This window comes from Notamacropus eugenii, chromosome 3 (genome assembly GCF_028372415.1).
Source record: "Notamacropus eugenii isolate mMacEug1 chromosome 3, mMacEug1.pri_v2, whole genome shotgun sequence".
NCBI classification, from domain to species: domain Eukaryota; kingdom Metazoa; phylum Chordata; class Mammalia; order Diprotodontia; family Macropodidae; genus Notamacropus; species Notamacropus eugenii.
The window spans coordinates 142068818-142087270 of NC_092874.1; the positions used below are offsets into that span (position 1 = coordinate 142068818).

At 38.1% G+C, this 18453-nt stretch overlaps 1 protein-coding gene across 5 annotated transcripts in view; it reads left to right on the top strand.

Annotated features, from left to right (window-relative positions):
- DOCK4 (dedicator of cytokinesis 4) overlaps window positions 1-18453 on the top strand; it is a 537022-nt gene that overhangs the window by 228450 nt on the left and 290119 nt on the right. For 4 of the 5 annotated variants that reach the window (XM_072653018.1, XM_072653019.1, XM_072653025.1 and 1 more), the window contains exons 5-6: window positions 3556-3652; window positions 15970-16118. In XM_072653018.1, coding sequence (XP_072509119.1) covers window positions 3556-3652; window positions 15970-16118 — 246 coding nt within the window. The remainder of the gene's footprint in view (window positions 1-3555; window positions 3653-15969; window positions 16119-18453) is intronic. The other variant, XM_072653021.1, reaches the window with a different exon arrangement.

Below are 18453 nucleotides of genomic sequence, written 5' to 3' on the forward strand. Positions count from 1 at the left end.
GATGAATAACTCTCTCAGAACGTAAGTAATACATAAGTAATACCCTCAACATTTTTCTCCTTTGCAAAAATATTTTTATATTGTAGGATGTTTGTAAAATACCTTATCTGGAATGGTCTTCCTGCTTAGGATAGAGAATAGTGTTGTGGAAAGCTTGCTCACCTCGGAGTCAGGAGGCCCGAGTTCTGGTCCCTCTTCTGCTACTAAGTTAAGGGTTGGCTTTTGGCAAATTAATTTACTTCCTTGGTTGGGCCTTACTTACACCTTATCTGTGAAATGATGGGAATGGGCAACGTGATTTCTAACAATTTCTTCTAGCTTTGACTCTCCCTCTTTAATAAATTTATGTATAAGAAAGCAAAAAATTAAGATTTTAATTGGCAGGTTTTTCTTTTTAATGATTTTAATTAAAATTAAGATTTTAATTGGCAGGTTTTTCTTTTTAATGGTTTATGGTCACCTCCTTTCAAGAGAACTTGGCGTGGTGACTATCTGGCTAATGTGGTACATAAACTCTTCTTTGAATGGAAGCAGGAGAGATTATATATAAAAGAAACAGATGTAGTAGATGGTCCTGGGTCACTAAGATGAGTTGGTGGCTGTCATTTAGTCAGTGAATTTGACTCTGAGCATTCTGACAGCTGATTTTTTTTTTTTAAGTGGGGGAGTGGAGGAGACATAAATTTCCATGTTTTTGCTTTGTGACAAGAAATAACCACCTTCATCTGCAAACCCTTTTTAAAAAACTAAACTTGAACAAGAATTTCTCACTTGGAACCTAACAAAAAAGGCATTTTCTACAATATCTTAAACTATGGTTTTGCAAAATAAATAGAGTTGCAGTGGAGACAATTCTCATATCTTCTCTATATAGCAGCAGAGGACATAGCATTAAATCATAACTCAGTAAAGTCATTTCTGTGAAGGATAAAGATAATGAGGTCCAGGTCTTTTTCTCTCTGATGGATTAACTTAATATAGAACTCCAAATCTAGATGAATAAAGAGTTATGTGTCCATTAGACTGTCTCAGATATCAAATGATTTCTGCAAGCTTTTGTCAAGCTCTGAGTCACACTCAGTTCACATCCAAGCCCCCTAAGTACCAATATCTGTGATGCTGGTTGAAGTCAGAATCATGAGCTTTAGGTGCCAGATATGAGAATAGCAGAACTGTCGGACTTTTGGGTAAATTAAAAATTCCCATCTACATTTTGCCCAAATGGAACATCAACCAGCTTAATTGCGGGCATGGAGCAGCACAAAGGTTATTCCCATAATATTTTCAGAATAGGGTTTAGATCTATAACAAGCAATTGTAACTTGAAATGATCGTGTAGAAGTGACAACTTTACCTAGGACAGCAGTTTGAGGGAGATGTCTTATTAGCTCAAGTATCCCTGCATGGACCTTATGCTTTAGCTTATGTAAAGCCAACACTTGCTTACCTGTTGACATGTTAAAAATTCACCTCTAAAGAGCTGACTGAATTAACCTTGGCTTTGCAGTTATGACTTATCATTAAGTCCTGCTGAAGCCAACCACATAAGACAATTTTGATACATATGTGTGAAGCTGTTTATTCTCCTAATCAGTATATGTAACTGTTCCCTTTAGAGTGCTAATTTTAGCATGAAAAAAATTTCAGCCCATTATCCCATAAAACTGAACTACATTCTTAGTGCTTTCTAATGACAAGATATTCACAAAAGGGGCTTGCAGTTTTAAATTCAAATAGCATGTAAACAGTAAGGGAGTTTTGATTTTATACAGGCTGTGCCTAAGTCATATTTTTTAAAGATCCAGTGGGATTCCCAGCTACTTGCAGTGATTCCCACCTCCCTGAGGCGGAGCTTTTTAGGCCCATTTAAAATATTGTTCATTTTAAGTGTGGTAGCTAACTACTAGAAGAACAAAATGACTAATATTCTTTGAAATATCCTGGTTTTCTATTTACCTCTTAGAAATTATTGCTTACCAGAACAAGCCGCCAGTCCATTTCTCTCAAAGCTGGTTTGCTATCTTTATGAGTATTTCTTTTTTTCCTTTTTAGATGCCCAGTTTTATAATTTTTACACTTTTTTATATTTGGAAAAAGGAGAACAGTCACTAGGCAGGCATAATTGTAGCAGCCCTGTAATATGAGGAGCTCAGACTCCTGTGATGAAGAGTATTCAACATGTGCTTTTATTTTTCTAAGTGCCTTTAATGAACTTTTGAAAAATACCAGTTAGAGTTATTTTAGTGATTTCCTGGGAAAGAGACATCAAGCAAAGAATTTCATCTCTCATTAGGACCTTTTGGTTTGAATCGATCTCATTATCTGTTCCACTGGGTCATCCTTACTTGTCATTCTTGAGAAGATTAAACTTGACAAACATGGTATCCTGTTCATCTTAAGGCATAGAATTAGATGATCGTAGAATTTGAGAGCTGGGATTTGTTCCTGCAAATCAGTATTAATTCTGACCTTGTAACTCTAACTCTCATAAGATGTGAAAAAGTTTGTCACCTGGAACTGAGACTCAGTGGAAGTAGAGACTCTCATGCCAAGTAATAGAAAATAAAAATTCATCCATTTCATTGCCCTTTCCTTTTCATATCTCTTCTGTTTAGCAAAGGAACTTATTGATGCATTCATTTCCTCCTCCAATTCTCTCCTCTAGTATATTTGCTCTAGTATATTTGTTAGGATATTGTGCAAAATATATTTTTCAAATACAGATCTTGTCCACTAGAGGCCTATCCTTCAAAGGAAGATATAAAGGATGGAAAGTTGGACCTAAAAAACATGGTAACTCTTCCAAGAAAATATAACATCGGTATTAGCATGGGGATTTGAGGTCCAATAATAAAAAATATAATTATGGCATCTCTGAATCCTCAAGTCAATTCAATAAAAATTAATTAGCTAATATAGACAAGGTGCTTTATCAAGTTTTGGGAATACAGAGACAAAAATCAAACAGTACCTGTCCTCCCAGAGTTTACATTCTACTGGAGGATCCAGTATGTACACAGATTAGCAAATAAAATATAAATTCAGTAAAGAGAAAAAATTAACACTGTAGAAAAAGGCATGCATAAAAATCTTTCCGTTGGAGATGATATCTAAACTGAATCTTGAAGGAAACTTGGCATTAAGAGACAGTGAGTGGTGAGGAAGGAGAGCAATCTGGTTGTGTGGGATAGCCTGTGAAATGAAACAGAGATAGGAGATGGGGTGCTGAGTTTGGAGAAGCAGCACGCATGTCAGTTTGCCTGTCATTTTGCTTGAATTAAGGGTAGTAGCAATATCACATAATTCTGGAAATGTTGGTGAGACTTAGGTATTGCAGAGGTCTCTAAATGACAGGCTGAGAACTTTGGATTTTCTCTCTATCCCTAATATTGCTTTATTAATCAGAAAGGGATGGCCATCTGCAGATTGAAATAATGATGAGGACTCTCTTCCCATCCCCATTTTCCCATTGTGATATATAAAACAAGTTTATTGTCAGTAGTATTTGAAAATACTGTTGTGGGTATTTTTTAAAATATATTTTTAATATCACAGGCAGTTTGAAATGGTAATTCCAACAGAAGACTCCGTTATCACAGAAATGACATCAACTCTAAGAGACTGGGGAACCATGTGGAAGCAACTTTATGTGGTAATTAGCTTTTTATGGTGTTGTTGTGGCAGAAAATAAATTGAAATAAAATATCAGAAATGTTAATAACTGTGCATATCATTAAATGTTAAGTTTTCTGAAGGTGCGATATTGCCATCGTGTTTGAATGCTTTTAAGTGATTCTCTCCTAACTTTAGTAAAGGCTGATTTCGTTCATTGTAAACTCTCCAAGTATCTCTGTGGTTCCCTGCTGCGGCTGAAGCATCTTCTAAATCATCAAAGAAAGATCAAATTATGTTTAGTACACTTTTCCTCTTAAATGTGTTCCCATATATTCCCATTCCATTTCATCAAAATACAGCACACTTGGTAGGTCTTAGTTAACTGGAATATTTGGTTAATAAAAGCACCTTTTTCCCCCATTATATTGGAAAAAGACTTGATATGTTGTATTTTTTAAAAAGCATCAAAGTATGTTTGATAACCAGAGAAAGCTGATAGGTTAGTTAATTATGGCCAGGTTGATGGCCTTCCTCTGTATGCGTGTGTGTGTGCGTGCACGTGCGTGTGTGGGTGTATGTGTGTTTCAGTCCAAAACTGGACCAGCTTTTCTTTAGCTGCCTACATGGTACAAGGTCATTCAGGTCACTCTTATTTCCACTGTGCTTTCTCCTCATGCTAGAAATGCTCATATTAAGACATTTCATATAGGACTGTTCTTGCTTATCAACACAAGACTGTTCCATCTTTCTGACTCATCTTTCTGAGTTCAAATCCAACTTCAGACACTTAACAGCTGTGTGACGCTTGGCATGTCACTTAACTCTGTTTGCCTCAGTTCCTCATCTGTAAAATAAGCTGGAAAAGAAAATGGCAAACCACTCCAGTATCTTTGTCAAGAGAACTCCAAATGGGGTCACAAAGAATTAGACAGGACTGAAAACAGAAAAGGAGTGGTTAATTGTTTAACATACATTTATTAGAAGACATCAGTCAGGCTTTATGATTAAATTGACAGCCAAGATTTATTTTAGGAGACAAAGGGCACATATAATAAATTTAAAACATTACTGATATATTTCTTTTGAGAAGAGGTTTTGTAAGGATTATACCAAAGAGGAAAAAAAAATTTTTTTCCAGAATGAGATATATAGAAATGAAACAAGGGGGAAGTAGTTTTTCTGATTCCTGCTACTTGTACAATTGAACTATTGATTGAGGAAAGATAGAGCTTAGGAAAATGCTACAGTAAAATAACTGATGTTGATACTGTAACCCTGCGTCCTGCAGCAAGGTAGTTGGAACAGTCTTGTGTTGATAAGCAAGAACAGTCCTATATGAAATGTCTTAATATGAGCATTTCTAGCATGAGGAGAAAAGCACAGTGGAAATAAGTGACCTGAAGGACCTTATACCATGTAGGCAGCTAAAGAAAAGCTATTCCAGTTTTTGACTGAAACACACACATGCACACACACACACACACACACACACACACACACACACACGATATACTCTATGGAAAAATGAGCAAAGCCCAAGCAAAATTCTTAACTTAAAACAATAAAACAATGACAAATGGGTACTTTTTAATGGAACTGAAGAATCATTTGAAAGGAAGGTGAAAGCCACAGCCACCTTAATATCTAATATGTGCACTTGGGCAATGGGTCAGTCTACCACTGTTTGAAGGAATGGAACTACCCTGCTAGTAATCTGCTTTACATCTGTCTTCTTGAAAAAAAATGTTGGATTATATTTTCCCTGATCTAGTTTTTCATAACTTCATTTGATGCTATGAACTGCTGTTTTGAAGATCATAGTCAGTTAATTTGAAAACTCACCAAGTGAGGATGCTGGATGCTGACCACCCTGTAGGAGGCAAACAGACTGGTCAAAGCCAACTCAAAGCTTGTTTTGTTCTGAGCAACAGAGAATGCATAAACAGTAAGAACGGACAAATTTTCTTGGCGAATCAGGAAACAACAGATTATTCCTAGATAACATTCAGCTGTATCTAAAAACAGCCAATGCAATTTCACCTGGAAAGATTGTGCTTGTCCTTTGTTTTCTAAAAGAACCATGACATCAGGGAAATGATGACATGATTTGCATTTGACTTTGATTTGAGTGAGGGAGGGCTGTGCAAGGTCACCAGCCTCACTTTCTTCTCCTAGGCCATCTGGATCCAGTGACCAGATATTAATCAGGATGACTGGAGATGGCCCAGGATGCAATGGGAGACCCTTGCCCTTTTAGGTTAAGACCTTTTCAGGTACTCAGTTAAAGTGAGGTAATGCTCATTCAGGGAATAGATGTTGCCTCTTTAAGAAGTGAGTTAAAGGTTGGCTCCTTTAATTAAAACCAAAACAAAACAAAACAAAAAAATCAAGCTGGGAGAGGAAGACCCTCAGAGTTGCTGTTCCAAAGAGATACAGCTGCCATTGTCATTCATTCTTAATTTACTCAAAGCCAGGAGGGTTTAAGTGAATTAAGTGAAGGGAATGATTGTGGTCAAATGTATGAGCTTCAGTGTGAACTGGGGGAGGAAGGGGGATGGGAAGGAAGGAAGGCAGTAAACCCCAAGTTAACTGGAAATTTACCTTCCTTTGGAAGGGAAAGGGAGAGCTGAGTTACCCAACCAGCTGGGTCCCCATTCAGGCAGCTTGGTATACTCATGGCTCAGGAGAGAAAGTAAGGCTGGTGACCTTGCATAGCCTTCCCTCACTCAAATCAAAGTCAACCTAGAAAGATAATTGGGGAAAAAAATATATGCTTATTAGGCAGCCCAATGGAAGACAATTACTCTGATAGGTTTATCTTCTCTCACTGTACATTTTTGTTCCAAGAAAGTGGTACTTTATTAATGGTGATTGTGTGTCACCAGCCCCATATTTTGGGTCATGTAAAGCACGGTGACTGGCAGGTGTTTGTGTCAGTGAAGATAGATTCAGGGCAATCAAATTCTGTGACAGAATAGAATAAGGAAAGACCAACAGGAGTATAAGGAATATTGATGCCTAGCAGGAACACTGGCAGGGAATTTCCAGTGGAGGAAATTACGAACTGATTCTTAAACTTAGAGCATTTTCAATCTGAAGCACCCTTCGACTTCACAGATGAAGGAATTGATGTTCAGTGAGGTTAATTGGCTTGGCCGAAGTCACACAGCTAATTGTCAAGGGACAGATTCCAGTGAAGGTCTTCTGTTAGCTCTTTGTTATTCTTGAACTACAGCACAGCTACTGGATTTTGATTGAGCAATAATCATATATACATTTGCTCACCTAATGAACACTCTTAAGTGCCCAGTGTGCACAAGGCATTACTGTGGCTGTGTAGGAGATTCACAGAAGTATATGACAGCGCCCTGAATGCAAGGGGTTTACAGCATGGGAAAAAGATGTGGATACAAGGAGACAGAAGACAAGAAATTGTGTGTAAGGGATGCGGAATAAGATAGGTACAAAGTCATATGTTGGCTCAATGAAGAGACTATTTAAAAATGTGAACATGAGTGAGAGAGAAAAAGAAGGGATTTCATTCAGTACATCCAAGAAGATTCAGAGAAATTGGGCAGAGGTCGGAGTTAGGAATGGGATGAATGGGAAAGTTATCAAGAAAAATAGAGTGTGTTCAGAGAAAGGCAAGTAGTTCAGGTTAAATCACTTTCAGCTAATTAATTAGCCCTAAAGGTGACATGGTATAGTGGAAAGAGTAGATTTTGAATCAGTTCATGTTTCAGCTCTGAGAGCATGCTTGCTGGCAATATGACCTTGGGCAAATCATATAACCACTTAAAGCCTCAGTTTCTTCATCTGACAAACATAATAAGGATGATAATATTCAGCACTACCTACCTCATAAAGCTCTTATGAAGAAATTTATCAATAATATTTTAAGAGCTAAATGATGTTCTTTTATTATTAAGAGGCAGCATGGTATGTAATACAGCTACGTGGCACAGTGGAGAAAGGTCTGGATTTGGAATCAGGAAGACCTGAGTTTGCAGCCAGTCTTAGGCACTTAGTAACTGTATAACCTTGGGCAAGTTACTTAACTCCTGCCTCAGTTTCCTCATTTGTAATATAGGGATAATAATAGCACATACATTCCCGGATTGTTGTAAGAATATGATGAGATATTTGTCAATTGCTTTGAAAACCCTAAAGCACTATATTGATGTTTGCTGTTGTTAGGCCAAGGTCTCCCATTGCATCCTGGGCCTTCTCCAGTCAACCTGATGAATATCTGATCACTGGATCCAGGTGGCTCAGGAGGGGAAAGTGAGGCTGGTGACCTTGCACAGCCCTCCCTCACTCAAAACAAAGTCAAGTTTAAGTCATGTCATCATTTCTTTGATGTCATGGTCTTCCTTGAAAACAAAGGATGAACACAGACAGACCTGTTGTTATTGGTAGTAATAATATTATTATCATGATTTATAGTAAGAGTTTCATGCTCAGAACTGAATTTGAATCATGGCTTTCAGATTTAATAGTTTTGTGACCCCGAGCAAATAATTTAGCCTCTTTGTGCTTTAATGTCTTCATCTCCAAAATGAAGATAAGAGTTTCTTTACTAAACCCTTAGGACTGTCATGAGACAAGTACTTTTTAAATTTTAAAGTACTCTTTAAGTGTGGTTTAGCTTTTGTTGCTATTAATTCTAAATTCTGATATCAGGCCAAACTAATTTAATCCCCTTTTCCATGGGACTGCACTTCAGATACTTGAGAGCAGTGATGACATTATGCCTTGACCAAGCTAATCATCCCCTGCACCCTCAAGGATCCTTGGATGATGTTACTCTTGGTCATTGTTCTCAAGTTTTGCTCCAACCTGTCATTGACCTCCTTACAATGTCATCTACCCACTATGGTTAGGTTTCCTCATTCTTAATATAGGGCAGAAGCCTTTTCTTTGAGGTCCATGCTATTTATCCTCCAATTTGGATCTTCATAGCCTTTATTTTTAGATCCAGAATATTTCCCTTGTTTTCTTGATGAGTTCAATGTCTAGCTCATAATCTTTATCTCCACTACAACTCTTGGTCTCCTACTAACTCTGTTAGGTACTAGGATTACAGAAACAGAAGTGAGAATCATTGTCCTCAGAGAGTTTATATTTTACTGCAGAGATACCATCCTTATTGGTGAATATATTGGCATATGTGCATATATGTAATATGATATATATGTATTTCTATATATGTATATAGCTGTGTAAATTTTGGGGGGAGGAGGGAGGCAATTGGGGTTAAGTGACTTGCTCACAGTTACGCAACTAGTAAGTGTCTGAGGGCACATCTGATCTCAGGACCTCTTGACTGCAGGGCTAGTGCTCTATCCACTGTGCCACTTAGCTGCCCCTGGCAAGTATGAAATTTAAAAAAGTTATAAATATTTAAAATTTAAGCTCTACACGTATACACATATGTTGATGAATATACACATGGAGAAATATATGCATACACGTGTGTAATGTTTGTGTATATAAGTATGTTTCTTTATTGTGTATGTATTTAAATATGTTTCTGTGTATATATATAGGTGAATATGTATACATATACATACATATGCATCAATAAATGTTTTATCTCTGCAATAGAATGTAAACTCTGAAGAATATCTATATGTAGATATTTACATACGATGTGTATTTTGTATGTATATTAACCAATAAGTATGTGTATGTCCACATACATGTATATCTACATACACACAAATACTTATATTTGTTGGCCTCAGAAGGCAGAAGTTTGGATAATGACACTTATCACCAGTGTTTATCCTGCAAAAATCCTTCTGACTCATACCTCTCTGATCCTCGCTTTCTTTTTCTCAGGAGATGAAAATATTTGTGTAATACCTCCCAGAACAGGTTACTTTGGGGATGGTGTTCTGTGAAGCGTAAAACACTAGATTAATTTGTGATGTTGATGATAAGAGTTGAATGTACTGGTTAGACAAGGAGGCAACAAGCATTTATAAACATTATGTGCCTGGTCTAGTGCTAAACCCTGGGCATACAAACACAAGCAACTAGTCTCTGTCCTTTCTCATGAGAGAAGAAGCATATAAAAGGAAGCTAAGAAGTTGGGTGTGTGGGGAGAAAGTATGCAAGTGAGGCCATGTTGACAACATCTGGGAAAGTCAGAAGCTCTGTGGATTTACTGTGTTTCCCTAACACAGTTGCTTGAGATTAATTAAGGCACTCTGCAATCTTTCAGCATGGCATACATATCCATTATCTTCTACATGTGAAAAGAATATAGACTGAAGTACACTCTCAGCACAAATAATATGATTTTCACAGTTAAGCTAAGGATCTATGCCATACCTTGAATTTTAGAAACTATTCTAAGAACTGAGCAAGGAAGGACAGACAAAAACATCATTCCTCATCTCAAGGAATTCATGTTCTAATGTGCAAGACAACATAGATACAGCTGTATATGCACGGTTTTTTCAAAGTAGATGGAATATGATCTCAGAGAGAAGGAACTAGCCATGAAGTTAAGAAAAAGTCCCTGCAAAGGTGAGATTTCAGCTGAGTTGTTGAAGGAAACCCAGGGAACCAGAAGAAAGATTCAAAGAAAGATTTAGCATTCCAGACATGAGAATTGAAAAGACTTGGAGTCAGGAGATGGAATGTCCTACTTGAGGAATATTAAGAAGCAGATGTTACTGCATCATAAGTACATGGAGGGAGTGGAATGGAAAAAGCCTGGAAAGAGAGAAAGAAGAAACAAAGTCTTGAGGAGTTTAACATGTAAACAGACCATTTTATATTGGCTTCTGGAGTTAGCAGGGAGCTACATTTGTTTTATCTGAACAAAATTGTTTTATGTATAAATTTAATGACCAGCAAAATTCAGAAATTTCAGAACATAGGATGAAAAAACTAATTCACTGTAACTCCATTTTATGCAACTGGACAAGTAAATAACTGGAATGATGCTTCTCTGTTAACACTATGGATATTTTGTTCAATGTCATCAGAGGAAGTACTGTCTCTTGAAATTATGACCAAGGGGCTCTGTAATCTTCTGGCATTTTCATCATGTTAGAATGTAAATTGTGCTAGAATGTCAATATGGTTAGAAACGTACATGATGGGAGTTTATTGAGTAGGTGGTGACAACATGGTCAGGCATACACTTTAGGAAAATCACTTTGCCTCTTAGAAGAAGGATTGGAGAGGGAAGAGATGAGCCAGGAAGACCAACTAGCAGTTATAACAATAATCTTGTCATGGGACTATGAGAGCCTATATTATAATAGTGGTTGTATCAGAGGAGAGGAGGGGGAACATAAAAACAATAGGACTTTTCAATCCATCAAATATGGGGAATTATAGAAAATGAGGATTTGAGGACAACATCAAGGTTATGAGTTTGGGTAACTGATCTGGGTTCCGTAGTAAATGGGAACCTTAGAAGATGGAAGAGTTTTGGGAGGAAGATCATAATTTGGACATGCTGAGTTTGAGACACCTTTAGACGTATAATTAAAGACGTGCAAGAGACAGTTGTTGATGCGAGATGAATTCAGGAGAAAAGTTAGAAAAGGCTATAGTGATCAGCGAATCATTTTCATAGAGATGATCATTGAACTCATGGAAGTTGATGATATTTCCAAGTGAGATGGCATACAGAGAGAAGAGAATAGAGGCAAGGGCAGCACTTTGAAGGATACTTATGTTTAGTGGAAATGATTTTCATGAAAAATAAACAAAAGACACTGAAGAGTATCAGATAGAGAGAACCTGGAGAGATCAATGTCATAAAAACCCAGCGAAGAGTGTTTATCCAGGATAAGAGGATGCTAAACAGTGTGCAAGCCTACAAAGAGGTTAAGGAGGATAAGGATTGAGAAGAGGCCAGGAGACTTGGCAATTAAGAAAACATTGGTAACTTTGGAGAAGCAGTTTCAGTGAAGAGATGCCACTGAAAGTCAGTTACATGTGGCTTGGATTTTTCATTTCTAATTATTGTCTTTCCCCAATCCCTTTGCTTTTCTCTTCCTTTTGGTGGCGACAGCATAAGAAATACCTTCGGGCTCCTTGGTCATTGCTGTTTAATGGTATAGAAAATGTATAACTGCATTTTTAAATAGGTAATGCCAGTTATTACCAAATATCCTTACTAATTGAAAACTTATTCATCACATAAAAGTTGATAATTTTGTCAGACAGCTTCTTACTGTAAGAACATTTTAGCAGGAATGGTGATCTCTTAATATTTTTAATGCTACCTTCTTCATGTAGTATCTTTTAAAAAATCTATTTCAGTAGAATGTAGAAAAAAATCCCAGAAATCTGACTTGAGCCTGAGAACTTCACTTCTAAGTTAAATTATCTTGTCTCTTAGGAAAAACATTGAGTTTTCAAGATTTAGTTCACTGCAAATGACAATGAGAATCAATCACCTCTTTCCCTTTCCCATATAGTTTAATTGCTATAATCACAGAAGGCTCAGAATATAATGAATGTAAAGACTTTGTGAAGTTTTAATATGTAAACAAGATGCTCTCACCTTTGGGTAAGTCTTTGATTAGGTGACAAGAAACATTTTATGATTGGTTGAATTAGCTACATCCCTTGAGCCTTTGCCTTAAAATAGCAAGTCCATTTTGGAGCTGGCCAGTCCAGGAGGTACAAATTTTAGGTTTGGGAGCTGTAGCTAGAAATGGAGGAAAACAAAGACCCTTTAAAGGGAATTGCTGTGTGGGAGGAGAAATTTTTCTTTTTTCCTCAAACCCTTACTGACTGTGGCTTTGGACACCCTTGTCTGGTATGAGAAAATTCATCTAACTGGGAGTAGGGAGCCACATTGAGGAGAGACAGGCATAGAAAGACAGACAGTTTTTCTAGAAGAAGCAAGTTTCAGGTAGTATGAAGTATCTGTAGAGAGAATTGCAAGGTATGTACTAAAGAAATAGCATGTCCAGGGCACACAGCTGAGTAGAGTACTCAGCATAGAAAGCTGCACCCTCTGCAAATGGGGGCTGTACCTCATTAGTTGTGTGAGGCCTCCACAAAGGGAGAAAAGATTTTTGTAGAAGGAGCTGTGGGTTACCCATTTTCCATAATACTCTCTATATGTGTCCTTCATTACCATTATATTCTAACTTTGAGCCCATGGATTCTATCTATCATCTATCTATCTATCTATCTATCTGTCTGTCTGTCTGTCTGTCTGTCTGTCTGTCTGTCTGTCTATCTATCTATCTATCTATCTATCTAATCTATCTAGTATACCCTAGGATTTTTTATGGGATTATTTTATGTCAACTATTTTACTATATTATCTAAGTAAATGCCTTTGCCAAGAGTAAATTAATTTTACTAGCTGATTGTTAATGACAAGGTTAATGGTAGGGGTTAATGAGTTTCAGATGTAGAAATGCCAGAGGGTCACCTCTAGAGACCAATGTAGCAATCACACTTCTAGAGATTCCACCTTCAAGTAAGCAACTAAGGGGGTGTGTATTTTGTTTGTGTGTATGTGTTGACAGTGGTGTTGGCAGCAGAGGCAGCAACACTGGTGGTGGTGATATTGTCCTTTGAATTTCTTTAGTTTACCTTTTGCTGGAATTTTTGAATTGATATATTTTCTTTTGTCAGTCTTAAAAGGCAATTTCTCATACTTTCTTATTTCGTTACACTTCAGGAATGTGATAGTCAATGGTTACTAGGAAAAGAGCAAAGTAGAAGCCAAGATTGACATGATAGCAGAAGGGATCAATTTTTACTAATTGTGATACTTCTCTAGATCAAAGAGGCAAGCAGATCAGAGCACTAGGAAGTCTCCAAGGCATAATACCTCAAGTTTGGGGTTCGAGAGTTAGAGAAAGATTTAGAAAATAAAAGATTTGGATCCAAGGATAAAAGTCTGTTGGACAGATCCCAAGTAGTTGAGTCAGTGTCTTAGTAAGTTGACCAGCAGTAAGTCAAAGTTAACTAACAATTTGTCAACTAGCACAGTGTTGAGCTCTGGGGATACAATGAAAGGTAAATAAATAAAAAATAGATAGATAGTCCCTACTGTCAAGGCCCTCATGATCAAATCAGGCAGATAACATACAAACAACTCTGAACAAACTGCATATATGAGGAATACATTGGGGGTAATCTCAGGGACAAAGCACTAACAGTAAGAGTAGGAAAGGCTTCTTGCACAAAGTGGGACATTACCTGAGACCTGAGGGAAGCTAGGGAAGCCAAGAGGCAGAGCTGAAGAGGGAGACCATTCCTGGCATGGGGGACAGCCAGGGGAAAAGTTCAAAGTAAAGAGAGGGAGTGCAGTGTAAGAGGAGCAGCAAGGAAATGAGTATTACTAGATTTTAGAGTACATGTAGTGGCATAAGGTATAAGAACACCGGATAGATAGGAAGGGACCAGGTTAGGAAGGAATTGTGATTAGGATAAACAGAGGATTTTTATATTTGATCCTGGAGGTGACAAGAAGCCACTGGAGTTTATTCAATGGGATGGAGAGTGATATGATTAGACCTGTGCTTTTAGAAGGTCAATTTGATGCTGAGTTGAGGATGATTGGTGTGGGGGAAAATGTAGCAGGAGACTAACCAGCAGCCTATTGTAATAGTCCAGGTGTGAAGTGATGAGGGCCAGCTCCTGAGGAGAGAAAAGGATATATAAGACAGATGTTATAATGGCAAAACTTGACAACTGATCGGATACAGAGTTGAGTTAAGAATTAAGGAGACACAAGTTTTGAACTTTGATAAGTAAGAGGTTAATGGCATGCTTGGCAATGTTAGGGAGGTTAGGAAGAAGGGAGAGTTTTGAGAAAGTAAAATGGATATGTTGACTTTATGATAGGACAAGATAGGAGGCAATTGGAAATGTGAGATTAAAGTTTTGGAGAGAGGTTAGAGCTAGCTGGACAGGTAGCTCTGAATCCCTGGGAGTTGATGAGATCACCAAATGAGATAATATCTAGAGAGGAGAAGGTTCAGGTTAACAGGTATCACATAGATGAAGGTCCATCAAAGGAGATACAGGCATATTCATACATGAAGGAAACCAGGGAGAGCAGTGCCGTGAAAACTTCAAGAGCAGAGAGTATCAGGTGAAAAGGGTGTTTGGGTGTCAAAGGTTGCAGAGAGTTCCAGAAGGTGGATCCTTTCAGAAGTATGTTAGGAGTTTAGAGAAAGGTGAGGGGAGCAGTTGGTGCTTTGAATGTTGGATAGTACTTGGTAGCAGAGAAGAATGAACTTCAGGAACATGTAGCAGGAAACAGCATGAGCATATTGTAGAGTGTGGACTATATAGGGGGCAAGGAGAAAACTGGTTTGAACAGAGAAAAATGTTTGTATTGGAAAGTAGTAGAAAATAAAATTGAATAGACAGTGGAGCTAGGTTCATATACAGGGCTGAGTACAGGAGTTTGGACTCAGTCGTAGATAATAGATAATAATCAGAGATACTTGAACAGAAAAATGTTGTTTAAAAAATATGGGAGAAGAGATTCTATCAGATGTGCGTGGCATGTGTGCATAACCTCATATGATACTGTTTCACAATTCTCCAATGTGTTCTTATGATGTATTATTCCATATTGTTGTTTCGTCATTTTAGTTGTGTCTTAACTCTTAGTAACTCCTTTTGGGGATTTTCTTGGCAGAGGAATTAGAGTGGTTTGCCATTTCCTTCTCCAGGTCAAGGCAAAGAAGGTTAAATGACTTGCTCAGGGTCACACAGCTGTTAAGTGTCTGAGGCTGAATTTGAACAATGGCTGGTTTCCCACCTCTGAACTAAGGTCATCCTAACTCCAGGCCTGGCACTCTATCCACTATACCCCTTATTTGCCTTATTATTGTATATTACAGTTACCTATATGTGTATCACTAGGTTGTAAGCTCCATAATTTTGAGGACTATGCTTTGTTTTAACTTTTTTTGTTGTCCCCTGTACATTTCATAGTGCTCTGCATGCTCTAGATGCTGAATAAATATGGACTGAGTTCTGGGCATGTGAGTGTACATACTGTAATTTAGAAACTAGCTGATTGATCCATTTGGCAGTTAGATGATGCAGTGGATAGAGCACTGGGCCTGGAGTCAGGAAGAGTTATCTTCTTGCATTCAAATCTGGTCTCAGATACTTACTAGCCATGTGATACTGGGCGAGTCACTTAGTCTTATCTGCCTCAGTTTCCTCATCTGTAAAAAGAGCTGGAGAAGGAAATGTAAAACCACTCCAGTATCTTTGCAGGATCATGAAGGGTCAGACACAATTGAACAGCAACAAAAATTCATCTAGTCACTGTAAAGATACTATCTTTGGGGTTAATTAATGAATTTGTCTTCCTTTGAATCTCTTTTTTAGAGAAATGAAGGTGATCTCTTCCATCGACTTTGGCACATAATGAATGAAATCTTAGACTTACGACGTCAAGTGTTAGTTGGCCATCTCACCCATGACCGCATGAAAGATGTGAAGCGGCACATCACTGCTCGCCTGGACTGGGGCAATGAGTGAGTATTTCTTATACAGAAGGTATTTCAGGTAGCTGAACATAGTAGAAATGAAGTATGAATAGGTAGTATATGGTTGTAGATCCTAAAAGAACCAAATGTAACTTTCTCCTGTTCCACCGACTAGGTGCACCCAAGCGCAAGTCATTTATTTTCTCTGTCTCAGTTTCTTTCTTATAAAATGAAGGGTGTGCACTCGATGACCTTCATGGCCCCTTTTAGCACCAACCATAAGATCCTGTGATTCTTTCATTTACTCCCAGAGCATATTGTCACATACAAGGTCAGGAAAAGCCAGCTGCTGCTAACTCAGTTACTCTTTTTCCAAATCAGAAAATCAACAAACATTTTTTAAGCATTCTCTGTGTGCCAGACACTGTAGTAGGCCCTGAGAATATAAAGACAAAAATGACAGGAGCTTCCATTCCATCAAGGGAAGCAGTGCTGGACTCTGGCAGCCTTGTGTTCTTCTCCAGTTGTGGAGAATAAGAGCATGGATGTCCTTGCTAGAAAGGAAATACTCAAGGGAATTATTCTGGCCAATGTTGCCACTGACTCCCATCTCTCCCCTTCTTCAGCTGGGCCTTTCCTTTTGGCCTGGGTGCTTGCGCTTCCTAAGTACCTCTTCTGCATTGTAACATTTATCGTGAGAAGGTCACCAATGGAATCGTGTGAGAAATCCCACTTCTCTTAACTTTAAAGGAAAAGTCCTATGGCTGGCAGAGCTGTGATCATTTGTTATGCATACAAATGAGCCATTTTGCAGCTTATACTCTGCTTAGGATAGCTCTGTAGATGAGATCCCCTCTTGAAGGGCTTACTTTAAGCCCTAAACATTGCTTCTGTTTCTTTCCCCCAGTGGTAGGAAAGCACTTTTTTAACTAACATATCTAATCACTCACAAACCTCAGAAAGCATGCTTCTGGCTAGAAGCGTATCAGGCCTTGAAGCTGAGCCAACGCCTAGCCCCAGTCCCACCATTAGAGGAATATCTAATGTCCCTTCCAACTTTAAAGATATTGATTCTAGATGCCTAGAACTCCTTCAGGGAAGATACCTGTACGTGGGATGTTTTTCTTTTATGTTTATGGTGTGGTATATAATAATGGTGTGTTAATGGAGTCAAACCTGAGCTGAGCTAATTCTGATGCTTCTCTGGTTTTAATATGATTTCTTTCCTTACCTTTCTTGCAAAAAACGGATCAAGCAGGAATTACCTCTTACATGGTCTTCTTGCCTCCAGCCTCTCCCCTCTCTATTCCATGTAATTGACCTTGGCCCACTACTCATCTTAATAGATAAGTCTTCAATTATTTCCTAGATCAGCCTTTAGAGGTAGCCCATTGCTTACTGATATTTAACTTGGCATTCAAGACTTTCCACAATCTGTCTGCCTTTCTGTGTCTTATTTCTCCATCATTCAAAATCCATTTCAGCCAAGCCACACTACCCACAGTCATCTGATTTTGTCGTGACCTTTCTTCCTTTATCGCTTTGCACCTGCTGCCTCCTCCCCCATTGAGAATGGTTTCAATACAAATGTTAAATGTGATAATGTTTGTAAAATGCTTTGCAAGGAACCTAGCACATAGTAGGTGCTTAATAAATGCTTGTTTTTTTCTTTTCCTTTCTTTCTCTCCTCCCCATCTACATCTGACAGGGGTGGGGAACCTGTGTTCTTCTAGGTCCTTGAATGTGGCCTTTTGACAGAGTCCAAGTTTTACAGAAGAAATCCTTTTATTAGGGGGATTTGTTCTGTAAAGTTTGGATTCAGTCAAAGGGCCACACTTGAGGAAATAGAGGGCCACATGTGGTCTTGAGGCTCCTTCATGGTCCAACTCCAGTGATGTCTCTGTGTTTGAAGAATTCCTTGTTCCCATTCCACAGTCTATCATTCTGAAATTCTGTGTCCTAGGCACAGGGCATATAACTTGTATCATACAAGTCTGTGCATTTATCTTATCTGACTTAATATGTAAGATTCTTGAAATCTGGAGCTTTTTGTGGTCTTGCCTTTACGTTACTAGCACCTTGCACTGTACCTTTTGCATAGTAATTACTTAACAAATGGCTGTTAAATCGATTTAGTCCTGAAACCAAGTACTGCCATGTTCTTTTTGGAGTCCTTAGTTTTGTCACATTTGCAAAAGATGGTGATTTGAATGAAAAATGCAACTGCAGTTATGTAGTCTAGATAAAAGGTGTCAAACATAGAGTCCCTGGCATGCTGCCTGCAAGAGTCCTGAATGCCGCCCCAACCAGATTAAAACGGACTTAATACAATAAACATAAATACAATACCACATGGATTGTGGTCATTTGTGGGATTTTGAGT